The following is a 19,358-nucleotide window of genomic DNA, read 5'->3' as shown; positions in this document are numbered from 1 at the left end:
CATTAAACTCTTGTTACCTACCCATGCGAAGTTCCACCAATATATATCTGTCCTACTCGCTCTGAGCATACAACATTTTCCCAACAAGTCAGTACACACTCAGGTTGGTTGAAGTATCTTTTATTCCAAATGCAGACTGCGTACTGATGATATCCGGTTTCACCATAACACTCATGTATAGTAGCAAGTCTGTCATGATGATCTGAATCCATATATGCAGATAGTGTAATGCAATTACTTAATGATGCATAATTGTTTAAATTGATCGTTCCTTTGTTGTGATTTTTATGTGTTTTGCTAAAATTTCTGTTTAAAGCGGTTTTCACAAAAATGTACGATTTTTGTAAAAATAATCGTAATTTATTCATTTCAGATTTAGTGACATGTTTAAACTTGTGTCTAATGGCATGTTTATCATGTTTTAATTCAAGTTTTCGAATAAACTCATTAAAACTATCATCTTGAATAATGATTTGATTTACAATATGGAAACTCTCTTGTCCAACACCTAATTTTTCTTCCGCGTATCCATTATGGTTGATTTCTAAGCTCAGCAGGATTTCTTTGGAAAATCGTGGAGGATTTTGTACCCAACAGGATTTATAATAAATTGGTTCTGTTTGTGTGCTAGCCAACATGACTTCAGTTTCCGTTTGAGTATGATTTTGTATTCTTCTAGATTTTCCATAATTTCCAACAAAATACTCGTACGAAACAGGTCGAGTTTCGAAAAAATCAAAATGCATTGTGTTGAATGAAACTCTATCTAGAATATCAGCATACCGTCTCAGAAGAAATTTCTCACCGTTGAACGCAATATCAAACAGACCGCTATTCAGTCCTGAATCAGGTTGGTTAATGTTTTGTTTAAGCGTATAATTCAGATCAAGATTCTCGTTTAACATTAGCGCTTGTTTCATTTTTATATCATAGTTTCCCGAATCAAGCTTTCTCTCACAAGTAAATTTGATATCTTCTACTTCCGTCTCAAAACAGAACTGAGTGTCAGTGTTTGAGCTCGAGGAAGTTGATCGTGAATTTATTTCATTCGATGGTTCTGAGATCATCGGAGAGTTTGCAGAATGTTTCGAGGAATCAGATTCAAAATCAGATTCATAAGACTCAAATTCGGATTCGTAGTCATCACCAATATTATCACCATCGTGATTATTTAGCTCCTCACTTGTTGATGTATTCGACATGTTTTCTTGCATGGGTATGGAGGAGAAGTTGACAGAATTAATTTTAGTATTGATTAAATCATCGGGAATTTTGGGTACATTTTCACCAATTATAATTTCTTCCGGCTTCAGTGTTCTAGTACGGGTTCTTTCACGGGCTTCGATAGTTTTTAGTTTCTGTGTCCTCGTTCCTTCAAGTTTTCGTGAGATTGGAGGAGAAGCTATCGTAAAATTCTGTTGTTTGGTAGTTTTGAATGTTCTTCTTGTTGCACTAGCATCTTTGGATATATTTTTATCTTTATTAAGCAAGGTATCACGACTGGAGCGGTTGAATTTGTCATCTTTATGTAGTTCATTTGGAATTGATATTGGTTTCTTATTCAGTTGATTAGATTTCTGTTGTAATGTATTCTCTTTCCTATTTTGTCTGAGCGAGTTTGTCTTTATTGTCGATGTAGTAGATCGTGAAGATTTCTTCTGATTATTCATTGTAGGCGGTTTGTAAGTGATACAAATTCTGAAATGTAACAATTATAATATATATAAATTGGTTTTTCGAAGGTTATGAGAACCTTAGAATAGTTTAAAAGATGGTTTGATTTGTTCAGTGAATCTATGTTTTTTTTGTGGTTATCAGCTATAATAAGGATATTGATGTCAACGAAGAAGCAATCGAAGATTGTCGGTAATAGGAAAATCAAATTTAGATCATCTCAGTCGTTAGAGGAAGAGATTGATTTGAAAGAATATCGTCATGTCCAAACAAACTCGAAATAGTTTATGCAATTATCAACAAAATGTCTGAAAATAACAGCTTATTTTATAATTTATAGAAGTTAATCGTTTGGTTCAAATAATATTTCCGAGTAGATTTTATAATTAATGACGAATTACCCAAGATGATATCTAAGTAATAAGAGTAATATGTTTTAATAAATTTAAATCGTTAGAATTATATTAGGATAAGAATTTTATGTAAAAGTGATGCTACGGCGAAGAAAAACTTATGTAAACTGCCTTAAGAAATAAACGTAATTATGGAAAAAAAATATTGTCATGAATCGGTTTTACGGGAGGAGAGTTGTTCCTTAGTAGATTCATTTTTAACCTTAAACTTTTTTCTAGACTATACTAGGCTAAAATAGTATTGGAATACACTAGAGATGGTCAGTCCGCGAACGGTTATTGAAGAATGATAGTTCTCTATTCTTCTCAATAGAAATAGAAAGTAATCGAATTCTTTGAGAATGTATACATATGTTGGCTCGAGGAATCTGGTAGAAGTTCGCGAACTTTGAAAATGTATACAAACGAGAATGATTATTGGTAGAACACATGCAAAAAGCGCTCACTATTATTGGATCGAGAAGCGAGAACCAGCACAATTACAGCTTCAACTAAGGGGTGAAACCATAGCTCAGGTCTTTACATTTAAATATCGACTCCAAAGGCACCTGGGGATGTCACATTAGGTATCTGAAACAAAAATGCTAGCAGAGAATCAATTTTCTTCGCACAATAACCGGAGCTTGGTGGGGTGCCCATCCAGGAGACCTGATCAGGCTGTACTAAACAACGATATTGTCCGTAATGGAATATGGATGCTTCTGCTTCCGATCCGCCGCGAAAACCCATTTCATTAAACTGGAAAGAATTCAATATCGTTGCTTGCATATTGCCTTAGGTTGCATGCAGTCGACTCATACGATGAGTCTCGAAGTGTTCGCGGGTGTCTTACCATTGCAAAATCGATTTTGGGATCTCTCATATCGACTGCTTATCCGATGCGATATCTTGAATCCGATGGTGATTGAAAACTTCGAAAGGCTTGTCGAGCCTAATCCTCAGACCCGTTTTATGTCCTTGTATTTTGATTACATAGCTCAGAATGTTAATCCTTCTTCGTTTGTTTACAACCGTGCTCATTTGTTGGATACTTCTGATTCTACTGTGTTTTTCGACACATCCATGAGAGAAGAGATTCGTGGAATTTCGGATCACGTACGCCCTCGAGTGGCCCTCTAATATATTTTATAATAAATTTAGAACAATCAACTGTGAAAAGGTGTTTTACACTGGTGCATCAAACATCGACAGGTCCACAGGCTTCGGCATCTTCAATCAGAACATCACCGCTTCGTACAAACTCAGTGATCCGGCTTCAGTTTACGTCGCAGAATTAGCAGCTATTCAGTACACCCTCGAAATCATTGACCTTGCCCAAAGACCATTACTTCATTGTCAAGGACAGTCTAAGTTCAATAGAAGCTCTCCGGGCAATGAAGCCAGAAAGTACCCCCCAGATTTCCTGGGGATAATACGGGAAAACTTGCGAACTTTATCTAAGCGGTCTCATTCAATATCGTTAGTCTGGGTCCCTTCGCATTGTTCCATTTCAGAAAATGAAAAGGCAGACTCATTGGCTAAGGTGGGCGCATTAGGAGGTGATAATTATGAAAGACCAATCTGCTTCAATGAATTTTCCAGTATCTCTCGTCAGAAAACTCTCGAAAATTGGCAAACTTCATGGAGCAATGGCGAGCTGGGACGATGGCTACATTCCATTATCCCTAGGGTATCGACAAAACCTTGGTTCAGGGGGATGAACGTGAGTCGCGAATTCATTCGTGTTATGTCGCGGCTCATGTCAAATCACTACACTTTCAACGCACATCTCCGGCGTGTTGGGCGTGTAATGTGTGTAATGTGTTATTCCTCGCTCAGAAAGTATAATCTCCACCTACAGGTTCGACACTAATATCCGCCCGATTCTCTCGATCCCAGTCCCTGTTCACCATCTTGATTGGAACTAACAAGTTTTTTTTGTCACTAACTTTTTGTTTCCCCCTTACCTGTCTCTGCACCATCTCGATGCAGCTAATTAGATCTCTGTCGTTTTCAGACATTTTGTTCCCACATCCCCTTTTCACTCCGTTTCCACAATATTTACTTTTTTTTCATTCTCTTCCGTAACATCACCATCATCGCCCACGGAAGATCGCTTCAGTCGAAAACCAGCATGCGGGCCACCCGCCGGGCCTTCGTAGCCCGGGGGTGTTTCCCGCGGATCCACACGGACCATAGGATGCGGCCAGCATAGATATTTACCAACGCCATCTGGAAGACTCATGCAATATTCAATTCATCAACCACTGCCGATTGCCAGCTGAAAGCTGGATTTTCGAGAACTCGAAATGACATAGTCTAATGATACTGTTCATTGTCATATTAAAGTTATCGCAAATATCATGAATCATAGTTAATCTGTTATCGTCGAGAAGACAACATCATCCCGTACCGTGTGAGTTAAAGTTCTAAAACCAACGTCGGTGCAGAAAGGAGCTCAATAATGTAACGCTTTTTTGAAGCAGTTATCAGCTCAATGGTCAATTCTCTCAGGGTTTGTATCTTTTTGTGCATTGTTTATCATCCGCCGCAATCACTGTCCTGCAGTGGAATTGTGGAAGCATCATGCCAAAACTTTATACATTTAAAGTTTTATTTCATAGTAAAAAATCTGATGTATTTGCTTTGTGCGAAACATGGCTTACATCAAACATAGCTTGAAATTTTGATGCTTTAACATTATACGTCTCGATAGAGACTCTTCATATGGTGGAGTGCTTTCAGGAATTAAGAAATGTTATTCCTTCTATAGATTTAACATTCTTTCGACTTCGAGTACAGAAGTTGTTGCTTGTCAAATAAACATTAAAGGAAAAGACATTTGTATAGTTTCGGTATATATTCCTCCAAGAGCTCAAGTTGGACAACGACTTGATCAAATGGTAGAAGCCCTCCCTGCTCCACGATTGGTTTAATGTACAATATTTGCGACAATTTTAACATCACGGTATTAAACCTGGGTAGTATGACATCCCAAGACATCCTGCACACCCAAGTGCATTAGATTTATCACTTTGCCCGACTTCAATTCGAATAGATTGCACTTGGGAAACATTTCTTAATTTACACGGTAGGGATCATTTACCAATCAGCATTTTCAATTGGTAGTAACAAATGCGTTGCTAATTCTGTTAATATTCCAACTGATTTGACAAAAAATATTGACAGGATTAAATATCAATGTACTATTTCAAGTGTATTAAATTCAATGGAAGAACTCCCCTGCTGGAAGAATATGACTTCCCCGTTTGTTCGATTCTGTAGGCTGCAGAACAAGCTCAAACCAAACGATTTCTTGGTCCGACGACTAACAGAAGGCCTCCCAACCCTTGGTCGGACAAAGAATGCTCAGATGCTAAACACGCGAAACAAAATGCTTGCAAGACGTTTTTGGAACAAGGAGGAGAAACTTTACAGAATTTGGAAAAATTCTTGGTTTTGGAAACCAAGTACAAGACCATACTTCGGGTCAAGAAATGTAGCTTTTGGAGACATTTTGTCGAAGGTTTGTCTAGAGCAACCTCAAACACTCTTTGGAACACAGCCAGACGAATGAGGAATCGTAACGTAGGAAATGGGAGTGAGGAATACTCGAACCGATGGATATTTGACTTTGCTAGAAAAGTTGCCCAGATTCTGTTCCTACGCAGAGCATTATTCAGGAGTCTACCCTAAATAATGGTTCCTTTGATAGCCCCTTTTCCATGATGGAATTTTCTTTAGAACTTTTCTCTTGTAACAATAACGGTCCTGGGTTTGACAAACTAAATTCAACTTGATGAAGAATCTGACCGATCTCACGAAAAGACGTTTGTTGGAATTGTTTAATATGTTTCTTGAGCAAAATATTGTTCCACCTCACTGGAGGCAAGTAAAAGTTATCGCCATTCATATGCGGGGAAATCAGCTTCCAATCACAACCCATTGCAATGTTGTCCTGCATCAGAAAATTGTTCGAAAAAATATTCTTCGACGTCTCGACACTTCGGTCGAGATGGGCTTGCTATCTGATATTCAGTTTGGTTTCCGTAGAAATAAAGGGACGAATGATTGCCTTGCATCAGGGGAGAGGTGGCGATTTGTGCGCACCTAAGCTTTTTGAAGTATTACAAATAAAATATAAGTTTTATAAAAATCATAAACACGTCTACGGAAACATAAAACCTTGTTTTTCAATATTCTCAAATGAACGATTGCAATTATTATGTTGCTTATGACCGTGAAAGCCGCAAAATAATCGTTGTTTAGTTCCTAACAGTTCGCAAGGTAAGGTAATAGTGCGCAGTGGTACACAATTATGCGCACTATGAATTTTCCGTAGTACTCGAATACTCGAATTTTCCATAATACTAATAATACTCGATGATAACTTCGTTTGGGTCGAACAGGATCTTGGTATCAGACAACGATACTTTCAGTGATGGAAAATGGATGCGTTTGCTTTCGTTCCGCTGCAAACTCTCATATTATCAAATTAGAGCGAATTCAGTACCATTATTTGCGAATTGTCTTAGGCTGCATGCATTCGACACGTACAATGAGTCTTGTAGTTCTGGCGGGAGTTCTTCCATTGAAAGTTCGCTTGTGGGAGCTTTCATCACGGCTGCTAACAAGATGTGAGATGAGATCCCCTGGTGTCAGCCTCCTAAATATCCCTGACTCAACGTTATTTTTCGTCACATTTATGCAGCGCGATGTGCGTGGAATCCCGGTTCCCCTACGCTCGATGGAAAACCCAAAAATATTTTCAAATCAGTTCAAGCATATTGACTCTGAGCAACTGTTTTACACGGACGGATCACGAATTGAAGAGGCGACAGGGTTTGGTACTTTCAACAATAATGTTCTGGTCTCATTTAGACTTCAAGAACCTGCATCTGTTTATACAGCAGAGTTAGCAGCAGTTCATTATAGCTTGAGTGTAATAGTCTCATTATCTCCAAACCATTATTCATTGTTCACAGATAGTCTGAGCGCAATTGAAGCTATTTGATCAGTCATTACTGGCAAGAATCAACCGTTTTTCTTGGGCAAAAGAAGACAGTACCTAAACGACATATTGAATAATAATTATCAAATCACTATAGTCTGGGTCCTGGTTCATTGCTCCATATTTTAGTCGATATTTTAGCCAAACATGGTGCTATTGAGAGTGGAATTTCATGAGCGACCGATTGCTTTCAACGAATTCTATAGCGCGTCTCACCAAAGAATAATTGCCAGCTGACAAGCTTCTTGAGATAGAGATCATCTGGGTCGGTGGATGCACTCAATTATCCCTTAAATATCGACAAAGATATGGTTCAGGGGGCTGGATGTGATTCAACGAATTCTATAGCGCGTCTCGCCAAAGAATAATTGTCAGCTGACAAGCTTCTTGAGATAGAGATCATCTGGGTCGGTGGATGCACTCAATTATCCCTTAAATATCGACAAAGGTATGGTTCAGGGGGCTGGATGTGAGTAAGGAATTCATACGTGTGATGTCCAGACTCATGTCCAATCACTCAACTAATAATTTCCTTGCGTACTCAAGGTAGACTATCCAATGTCCGAGTTCGCGACATTTTTGCTTGTCGTGACCTTCCTTACATGAAACTTCTTTATCGTTTCATTAAGTCCAATGGAGTTCCAATTTAATGTTTATTTTATGTTAGACTCCTTTCTTTTCCATGAGTTCAACCAATAGACAGCTATCTTACATGGAATAAAAGTGATGAACTCATACAAACAAACCTGTAACAGTTATAAGATGTTATTATTTTTAATGTAATTTATAATAGCAAATCACTTGATAAAAACAGTGTTTAGACTAACTAATGAATTGCGACATATTAATGTGATATTCGAAATGTATTAGGTTTAAATTATTGTGTATTGTGGATGCTACGGCAAAGAAAAACTTATGTATATTGTCTCATGAAATAAACGTATTTATTGAAAAACATCTCGTTTTCTATGCCAAGTACCTCATAATTACACGAAACGTCGAGATTTGGTCTCACTTCTAAAAATAAGTTTTTTGTGAAATATCGACTATGGGACTTCAGATTTCTTAAATAGAAAATATTGTTATGCCTAAAACACTATTAGAGATTCATCAATTTTTTCGAGATAACACCAATTCTCCATGTTTTATGCAATGCCATGACCATGAATACCCACGAATTATACTCATTAAATATAAAAACAGTTATTTTGTACGCACTGCGTCAAGGAAGATCTCAATCGTGTGTTGCAAGAGAGTTCAACTTTTCTGAAGTTGTGAGCTCGTAGGTGACAAAAAAACGAACTAATTAGTTCGTGTTCGCATCTCATACGACACAATCGAAAATTGCTTACGGTCGAGAAATAAAGAACAATAGAATAAACGAAATGGGCAAATACGATTTACAAAAGCCTGAAACTTGCCCTACAAGTCCAAATTCAATTTGTATTGATTTCAAACGCTGCGAAGTAAGACCATCAGCAAACGAAATTGTACTCTTACTTAAAGAACGAATGCATCTAGACGTTAATGTTGTAAATGAGATTCAATTCAACAAGGCGACCAATTCTGTGTACATTATGTTTAAACGTGAAAGAGATGCAATTGCATTGGCTTCGGTTAACAACGAGGTGCACGAATGACGAGGAGAAAATCTTTCCATCGAAAGGGAAGTATGGCGGAATTTTTCCCCGGTATCCGGAATGACGCGCGTGTGTTACGTATGCAAATGCATAAGCCATTGCCAACTCATGTAATTTGTGGTCAGGGCGGAAGGCATCTTTGTGAATCTCTGGTTACTTACGAGAATCAGCTGATTACATGCCAGTTTAGTGAACAACCTGTACACTACGGTAAACCCTGCAATGGAACTGCGAAAAAGACATCTTCCACCAAAGACAAGGACAACCGTTCAGCAACGGTAACTAGTAAACCCAGTACATCTGCTTCAAAAACGCTTTCTGCATCAAACCAAGAGATAAAGGCAATCAATGTCCAACAAAACGTATCTACAGCAATGAGCACCAGACTGCGGACAACAGTGAGACGAAAACAGAAATCACTTACAATAATACGTTTGACAACAACAACACCACCGATACGGTAATGGATAACGAGACGAACCACGAACAAAGTGCCCCTAAATCCTCGCTGGATAAAAATGGAAACTCCTCTACACCAGAAAAAGGGTGACAACGAAATCAAATATAAACACTTTTTTAATTCACCTAGTGGTGTAATGATGCCTTTCTCATATTACTTATTTTTCCAAAAACATCACTAGACGATTCTCTCAAGAGCGGCGCCCTCATTCCATTTTTCCATTGAATTTACCAGCATCGTAAAAAGTAGAAAGTTATGAAGGAAACCATCCATCCTTCCTTCCTTCAAGCGAACCCTCACATCAGCATCAGAAATACATCAGCAGAACCGCGACGGTGTTGTAGAAACAAAGACATTTTTACGGGCACTAGTCACCGTCGCTGGCAGAACTTCGGAAGAAAGTCGGATAAACTTTCGATTTAAAATCGCGAGCTAAGCTTGTACTAAATACTTAGGGCTTCACCAGAAGTGAAAAGATAGGAGGTTAAAAACCCAAATATGGGGAAAGTTAAAGCTCAGTTCTGTGTCCGTAACTGCATCGGTTGTGTGTCGCCGAGACAACGACCCCAAAGTCAGATTCAGATAGTTCTGGGTACGTATCGAAATTGTTGAAATAGTTTTAAATTGTGCAATATTGTCGATGTGTTTACCGTGAAGTTGGAGTTTAAAATTGTTCCAATGAAATAGTTAAATACAGTAGTGCAGAATACTATACCAAAAAATTATACCGAAGAATAGTTAGCTTCCCAGTTTCGTCTATAGAGCAATTCCATGCGGAATCGGCTGACTGTTGGCACGACCCTCTTCGATTTGCATGAAACTTCGTGTGTATGTTCGTTATAGCAAATGAAGTATTTTTCCCTGGTCTAGAGAATTTTTTCACTCAAGACTAATTTTTGAAAATAGCGTATGTGTTTTTAGCCTCATTATTTTCAAACAATTATAACTAGAAATCTATAGCTGCAACAAAAAATATATCGAAAAAGAAGTTATGGGTAATTAGTTAAACCTAAAAAAACCTTATTCAATCCACCTAGTGGTGTAGTGATGCCTTTCTTATATTACTTATATTTTCAAAAATATCACTAGAAGATACTGTTAAGATTTTTTTTCACTCTTGAACAAAATAAGAAACTTTCTTTAGGTATAAACTAACATTAGCCTTTTAAATTTGTAAACAGTTCCCAAGTAGAAAACATTGTTCTTGTATTGTATTTCTTAACTCTTCTCGCAACGATTGTGAAATTGGATAAGAGCACATTGTTTGTATGATGTGGAACAAGTTTCTTGTTGGATATGTTTCGCTGCAGTAATATTTCTTAAGAGAAAGCCGGAAATGAAACTGTTCAAATGAACATAGTGTGCAGTCAGTTAATAAAACCGAGGTAGAACATAATCCTTACAAGTTTTTGAGTTGATTTCAGTAATACGAATGATTTTCACATTTGTTACAAAAACACGTGAAACATATCTAACAAAAAAAACCGTTCTGTAGCAATCGTGAATCATGCCAATTTTAACATGTTTTAATTGCTACTTGGATTAGGTCAAGTTAATGAGAATTTTTTTTTATTTTGCATCGTCGCACTAAATTATTAAAAACACTTTATCCTATGGTTATGGAATCGGAAGTCGGGCCCGGATGAAATTAAACAGCAACCTATGAGACTATGGGAACTTTTATTTGAACCTGTTTGTGGAAATCGATTAAATCATCACTGAAAGTTTTAAGCCATCTAGAAGAATTTTGCATCGTCATTTTGAATGACGATTTGAATGTTTTGACATTCATCACCCTATAATTTCGGAGCCGGAAGTTGGATCTGAATGAAACTGCACAGTATATTTTGAGACAATGAGAGCTTTAATTTGAATCATGATTGGTGAAAATCGGCTTAATCGTTGCTGAGAAATCGAAATGAGTTACGTTTTTAGAGATACCACAAAATGAATCTGAAAATTTTCAGACAGTGAAAGCTAAGGCTGTAGCATTCGTTGAAATCATTGATAAACTGAAGGCGAAATTTACCGAATCAGATTGCTCAAGATATGATAACATACGGATACTCTCAATTTTACCTAACTCGTAGTCTGTTTCAGTGATGATGAAATAATTTAATGTTAATAAATACACGGTCTCACTGGCAAAAGAATTGGTTAAAGAGCAAGGAGTATTGGCTGTTCTTAAAAAAATGTGACCGTCCATTGGATCCCGATATAAAACGAAAAGTAGTGCAATTCTTCAACGACGATTATATAAGTAGAATTATGCCAGGAAAACGAGACTACGAGACTATCAAAACTAGTAGTGGGCATGAACCAGTTCAGAAACGGCTTTTGCTTCCAAGTCTTAGAGAAACTTTTCAACGATTCGAAGAGGTCAGTAAACACCAAATTTCATTCAGTACATTTGCGGTGTTAAGATCAAACCATTGTAAACTTCTCAATATTTCAGGTTGTCAGGATATCAGAAGTCTTGAAGCATGATACAATTGCTGTGCAAGTATTGGTGCTGATGGGAAATAATAAAGTTGGTTTGCAAAACGATAATTGTCTTATTATTTCTCGCAAATTATATATTCAATATTATACTTTGCAACTTGAATACAGTCCTGGTATTGGTTATGCAAAACCTCACCTAATTTATAAAAAAATATGCATTTGTATAAACCTAAAATAGCTACTTGCATAGTCTTGTGGTCATAGAACAATTTATTTGAAATTATATATCGACTAGCTAACAAGATATGCCAACTAGATGAAATTACCAGCAAGTTTGATAAACCAGTGGGACCATAAGACCTTTCAATTGAATCTGAGTTTGTGAAAATCTGTTCAGCTATCTCTGAGAAAATCGAGTGACATTATTTGTCACATACACATATATGTACATACATACACACAGACATTTTGTGATCTTGACGAACCGGATCGAATGGTATATGACACTCGGCCCTGCGGGCCTCCGTTCAAAAGTCTGGAAGAGTTACAAGTTGAATTCGAACTCCAATGGATGCCACTGACTTCCGTCATCTATTTCCAAGCTGACCTGTTGTCCGTGTATGAGATACTGATATGGTCGGCATAGGTAGAGCGTTCACAACCGATTATAACCTTTCAAAAAAAAAAAACATTAGTTCGCTGGGTTGATCAATAATACAATAGTCCTATGATATGAATGGTATGAAATATATCTACGATTTTCTACATTGTTATTTCTAACAAATACATGTACCTCTGAGCGTAGTAGTTTGTGGAGGAACAGGTTTCATATCAAACTTCATAAACTTGCTCATGAAATCAATTAATTTAACACTAATCATACCCACACTCAATATATACCTTTTTGTACAATGCCCGGTCAAATGACCGGACTTCATGTTCCCTTAATAAAAGTAAGAAAAGTGTAGGTTAGAAGCGAAATAATAATATAAATTTAAATTATTATTGAAAAAAACAGCATATGGACTATTTTAAGTTTGAATCCACCTAGTAGTGTGATAAAACCTTTATCATGTCATTCAAATAATCTCATGATGCCATATTTTTTTATTGAGCTAATATTCAACACAAATAGGATTAGGAACAATAATTTCTATGTTGGTTTGGGTAATCCACAAAATTGTGCTTTAACACTAAATATACAAACACTTAAGGGAATACTTTAGTGTGACGGCCGTTTTCAAATGCTTTTGAGGAATTTTTTGTTGAAAAAAAGTGAGAACAAAAACAGTTATGTTTCATATCTGTTTGGAAAACATTTTAAAAATTTTTAGATCATTTTCAAAGGCGTCACACGGAATATTTTCGGAGATACACAGATCAACAAGAACAAATATAAAAGTAGAGGTGCTTCACTGCTGTCATTATCCCGGGTGCTCTGATTATCAGAAATCAAAAAAAAAAACATACGACACTTTAGACTTTGCACATAACTACAATAAAAAACCTATTTCAATCCACCTAGTGGTGTAGTGATACCTATCTCATTAACATTTATATGATGAATCGATGTGATTTTCGATTGAATTTGTTTATCATTGGTTCCGGTACTTTCAAAACCAGAAATCGAGGCCCGATATAGTCGAAGTTGGTAGGTAGGAAATTTTGAGATCAGTTTTGAATATTTTTCCCATATCTGGCATCGTTAATCTACAAGACAGTTTGAGTTTTAAGCACTCATACTTTAATCCCGGAACCGGAAGCTGGGTCCGAATGAAATTCTATAGCAATATGTGAGACCTTAATACCTTCTATTTTAATAAACAAATTTGTGAAAATCGGATTATCCGTCTTTGAAAAATCGATGCGAGCTCCGATTTGGGAGTTTTTGAACACTGTTTCCGGTACTTTCGAAATCGAAACCCGGCCAACGGATTAGTTGGTGAACTTATATTGCAACCAACTAGCAAGAGCTAGAAGAATTTTCTAGCAAGTTTTAAAGCTTAATTATAATGAATAATTTATTAATGTATAGATTAAAGTATTTTATATACCTGAATTTTAAATCAGAAAAGAAGCTTTCTGTGGACATCAAATCGATTGTTACAAATCATGCGCGATCACTTTTAAAATTAAAAACTTTACGTTCATTGTACGACAATAGCCGAAATATTAAAGTGAAATCGCCATTACAATTCTCAGAACGACTTTCATTGTCGTTATATATATATATATATATATATATATATATATATATATATATATATATATATATATATATATATATATATATATATATATATATATATATATATATATATATATATATATATATATATATATATATATATTTATATATATATATAGATATATATATATATATATATATATATATATATATATATATATATATATATATATATATATATATATATATATATATATATATATAGATATATATATATATATATATATATATATATATATATATATATATATATATATATATATATATATATATATATATATATATATATATATATATATATATATATATATATATATATATATATATATATATATATATATATATATATATATATATATATATATATATATATATATATATATATATATATATATATATATATATATATATATATATATATATATATATATATATTTGGTTAAAATTCTGTGTTAGTATGTTCATCACTGTCCGTCAGAAATGCGTCGAAATTCATTATGCTCGATAAAAATGACAATTCAAATACACCCAAGTCTGTGTAAAAAGTGTTATGTTAAATAAAACCTCTTACAATACATGTGTGACACGCGGTTCAACTAAGTACATAATGGCGACGCAAGCATTTTGGAGCGTAATTAACTAAGTGAAACAAAATTCAAGTGCAGGCACAGTCAAACTAATGAAATTCTAGTTCGGACCACATTATTGAAAATCAAATGTGTACACCTTCACTTAACCACCCTGGGTACACATTTCATATTCGCCCGAGTGAGACCGATTTTCCGCCCATCAGTGAGACGTCCGTCAATAGGTTAGTTGTTCTTCATTCACTTCGAACAATTGTCACATAAACGGTGAAATCAGAAAACGTGCTCAAGCAAAAGCAGCAAAACATTGTGCAGTTCGGTTGTGTGAAATTTCGGGATAAAATGGACCACACCAGTCCAGTAAAGGCTGTTCTGGCAGCACAGCGTGAGTCAGCCAAACAGCTATTAGCAATCGCGAAACAGATTGCAAGTTGTGGAACTCCTTTCATTAAGGAATGAGAGTGGTTGAAGCCATCTGCAGAATTAATTGAAAGGTGGTGGCGGCAAAGTGCATCACGTACAAGCGGCCCCAATGGGAAGGGGACGGTTCACAACGTAGATGACGAATTGGTAGAAACATATCTTCATTTGTTGATAAAAATACGCTCAACGAAAAAGGTAATAGCTAAACTGATAGTGGATTCTACGGCCAAGCGCACTAATCCGGCTGCTCGAATTGTACCACCGCAATGTCACTTCTGCAGCGAACGTCATTTTCTATTCCGATGTGAGGAGTTTTTTTAAGTTGTCATCAAGAGGCAAATAGGAATTTGTGGGCAAGAAGAAAATCTATCGAAACTGCTTCAGTGGTGTTCATTGCGAAACGGACTGCAAACAGGAATCGCGATGTATGCTATGCGATGCAAAACATCACAACCTCCTCCTTGCAGCGAAGTACTCAAAGGTCGACAGAAAACTGTACCGTTATGTTTTTTTTTTCTATGGAGTTTTGAGTCAAGCTGAATAATATTTCGTTTAATAAATAGCATGAATTCGTCGGATATTTTCTCCTCTTACTGTCTGAGCCATGAATAAGCATATTATGGTTTACGGTTTACGGATCACGCTTAGAGCGTTCGCATCAAATGAATTCTATACTCAGTCCGCTGACGGCAGTATGAAATCTTATTCGATGAAATTTATACTTTTTGATCAGATGAATGATGATGCATTAGATTATGGATTATTATCTGCGTGTCTGCTCACGATGGTTTGACGGAGACTTTTGTTCGGGCACCTAGTGACCATTCTGGAAATTGAAAATGGCCTCACTACATTAGGTCACTCGGTCCTATACACAAAAACGAGCATAATCCTTTTCGGTCGTTTGCATTTGAGATTCTCGGAGGTCATCCCAGCATGGGAGAATAGTTTTCGGTAAGCGAAAACAGTTCAGCTGAAAGTACTACAGCGGTGATGGTATTCGTCCTCACCAATCACAGGTGCATTCTCTCGGGTTGAATCGACCGCTATTCAGCCAGGTTCGGCAGTGAAGAATCCGGTCCTTACTCGGGATAAAGAGTCGCCAGACGAGTTCCTGGCCCAAGCTTGGGGGAGTCGAGTAGTTCCTGTAGCATCGTAAATTGCACAAGCCTCGTGGGTGGATTCGTAGAACCCCATTTTGTTTCATTTCAATCGCCAACGTGCTCGTACAAATTTTGGTGTTTCTGATATTTCGCATCATAATCATCAGCAAGGTTCAATGACATCGGGACACTATGGTTAAGGTACCCAGATCGTCATTCACGTCAGACAGGATGTTCCCAAGCACATCAAAAAGCGTGTCAACATCATCGTAGCATTTTTGGTTCATCGACAGCGTAGGATAGCTGATATTTTCGGAAGCATTCGTCAACTAATATCAAACAGCTTGATCGTTGCATATTTCCAAGTTTTCATATACCTCACCAAACCAGCAGCATATAATCATCCCCGATCTAGAGAGCAATTAACCAACAACATTTGATATACATCATCCAATTCAGCAATTCACAACCACATAGCAGAAGTGGTTACGAAGTACCAGTAAGCAGAACACCAAAGTTATTGTGAATAGAAATTACAGATAATTTGTAATGTATAGGATGTCAGCAAATAACAGTCGGACATACAATCTTAAGGCACAGTTAACGAGATCATCAGTTCAGTCATCGTTCAGAAATAACATGTATTCGTCTGAAGCAAGGCATGCTCAGTTCTTCAGGACATCTCGTCAGAAACAACATCTCATTCATCAGTCTTTTTTGGTTATCGAAGTCTTCATCATGTGTTTACGACGGAAGACACATTCACCATCGGTCTTGTTACTAATAAACGAAGTCAACATTTTGAGTCACTCTGACTCGTATATAGTATATTTTTCTGGAGCAATTTAGTCAGGACACCGTAGACATAAAATCACATCATCCTTTTTGCGTGATCTGAAACTGAAATATTAACAAGCAAATCAAATGAGTAGCTAGGTCATCTTTTTTGAAAGACCCGTCTTTCAAGGCGGGCAGTATGTTTAGGTATTAGAGTAATAATTTACCGAGCTAAAACGTACACACTCTATTCAGGGACAGGTAGATAGTGTTACGGAAATAAGTGTAGCGTTCACTATTGCATTCTACACATAACAATTCAGGTATTACAGATGCCTATCATTTCCTGTACAGTTAAGTTGTGTTCATATAAAAATGTAGACAACCTATATAAATTGAACCACCAGTAGCGTCAAGGGTGTTCTTCTTCAGAAGATAAACTAGTCAGTCAAAAGTCTAGAGTCAGTCAACTCAGTACTACAGCTAGGTAAAATGTGAACGTTAGTCAAGATAGACAATTCCTAGCAATTGACATCGTTTCAGTTGTAATAACACCACATACCGAACAAAATAAATCATTTCAGTTAAGTACAAATATTTCTGTTTTCATACTACTTCGCGAATCAGGTTTGCCTCGTGCACATAATTCCGATAAACCACGAACGTTCATGTGCGCAAACAGTGCATCGTTTCAGTTGTAATAATTACCACATACCAAAGACATCATATTAACAAGATATCCAGCTCTCACATTTCCCGAACAAATCATTGGCAACATCATTTTTTGCGAGCATGTCGCCCTCGGGTGAGTCCACATCGAATCTCATACAGATAAGTAGGGGAGAGATATGTCAAACTCGTGCGCGCCAAAATAGCAGGGCTGCGCACCTATACAATTGACATGATATGTTGAATGTGATGCCGTGCGATGGCGTTGCTGAACTGAAGATTGATCTCGCTCCAAGCTGACAGGGTCTGCACATACCGAACAGAATAAATCTTTTCAGATAAGTACAAATCTTTCTGTTTTCATACTACTTCGCGAATCAAGTTTTCCTCGTGCACATAATTCCGACAAACCACAAACGTTAACGTCCGCCATTTGCCAATCGAACTTGATCAATGATTCAATATCAAACGAGCCTAAAATAGAAAAAAATCGTTTCAGCCATCTTCGAGAAAATTGAGCGGATCGAAAAAAAGTACATAAGTCACTTTTGCGGTTATATCACCGGAAGCGTCCGCCATTTGCCAATCGAACTTGATCAATGACCCAATAGTAGCTTTCAAACGTGCCTAAGACCAGAGATGTCATTTCACTAGAGTGAAACACCAAGGCGTAGGTTTCAAATGTACACTGCGGATACATTTGTTATGCTCCACACAAAGAGGAAAGCGCACTTCTTCTCAGTGTCCATCAGACAGACTTTGAGTGCGTGCTTGTGTTGAAAGAAACTGGTGCCAGAGAATCACATTCTCTTCGCTCGAATCGCTCTCATGTTCTCTCGCCTAAATACACCCAAGTGATAACTGTGATGGTGAGCGAACACTTCTGTGAACTTTAATTAATAGAGCGTAGATCTGGCCTGGCTATGAAAAATTTGCAAGGAAAACCGAAATTCAACGGTAAATTGTTTAATTTTGCTGATTTTGCGTGCCCCACGTTACTTATACGCAAACGATACACCAGAGTGCTCTCCGGCGTGTACACCTCTGTGAAAGTATCTGCATCCAGCTCAGAGAATTTATTAGCTTTGTTCTAGCACTTTGGTGCGATTCAGTGGAGCAGGTAAAAGGAAATAAACAAACGCACTCATGATGCGTGCACACTTTATACAACAGTGGTGTATATATGTGAGAGAAGAGCTCTCGTTGAAGTTGTCAGTGCGAGGGGAGAAATTTTGCTTGCTCTTCGTCAGTGGAGATGGACATATCTGCCTAAGATAGAGCAAATCGGTTCAGTCATTTCCGAGAAAATTGAGCGGATCAAAAAAACAGTTACTTTTGTGATTATATCTCCGGAACCGGAAGTGTCCGCCATTTGCCCATCGAACTTGATGAATGATCCAATAGTAGCTTTCAAACGAGCCTAAGATAGCTGAAATCGGTTCAGACATCTTCGAGAAAATTGAACGTGTAAAAGTACAAATACACACATTCATACATACACATACATACACTTTAAAAAATCCCTGTGATTTTACATCTTATAACATGCACATAAATGGAGCGTCGCAGTTCACGCAAATTCACGTGGAATAACATTTAATATTGTGTCTAAAAATCCATGACATGAAATTCGTTGAAATAAAAAAGTACAGGTGTGTAATGTCAGAGACATAACTGGATGTGGTGAATACGAATAATACTGACACTTTTTCTTTATACTTCCGAATATCAATTAGTTGATCGATTGTGTTATTTGTGTAAGCTTTCCCATTTTTCACTACTAGAATTTGAAACGATACACCCAAACTACAGTACAGATTAGTTACATCAAACATTCTGGCACACAAATATTACAAAATAACCAGTATAGTTCTTTATGATAAAAAAATTTAATTTTCGATTTACAAAGAAGCAATCTTTATAGTTCTTTAG

General features: G+C 36.7%; 1 protein-coding gene across 5 annotated transcripts in view; it reads right to left on the bottom strand.

Moving 5' to 3' along the window:
* Positions 1–19,358, bottom strand: part of LOC131434914 (uncharacterized) — a 100,259-nt gene that overhangs the window by 25,115 nt on the left and 55,786 nt on the right. For 3 of the 5 annotated variants that reach the window (XM_058602192.1, XM_058602189.1, XM_058602188.1), the window contains exons 2-3: positions 12,077–12,291; positions 22–1,698 (exon numbers count right to left, since the gene is read on the bottom strand). In XM_058602192.1, the coding sequence (XP_058458175.1) occupies positions 22–1,698; positions 12,077–12,210 (1,811 nt within the window). In that variant the 5' untranslated portion in view covers positions 12,211–12,291. The remainder of the gene's footprint in view (positions 1–21; positions 1,699–12,076; positions 12,292–19,358) is intronic. The other 2 variants (XM_058602190.1, XM_058602191.1) reach the window with 2 other exon arrangements.

The sequence above is a fragment of the Malaya genurostris genome, chromosome 3, assembly GCF_030247185.1.
Source record: "Malaya genurostris strain Urasoe2022 chromosome 3, Malgen_1.1, whole genome shotgun sequence".
NCBI classification, from domain to species: domain Eukaryota; kingdom Metazoa; phylum Arthropoda; class Insecta; order Diptera; family Culicidae; genus Malaya; species Malaya genurostris.
Note: the sequence above shows the minus strand (reverse complement) of the source record. Positions and strands in the feature narration are given on the sequence as shown.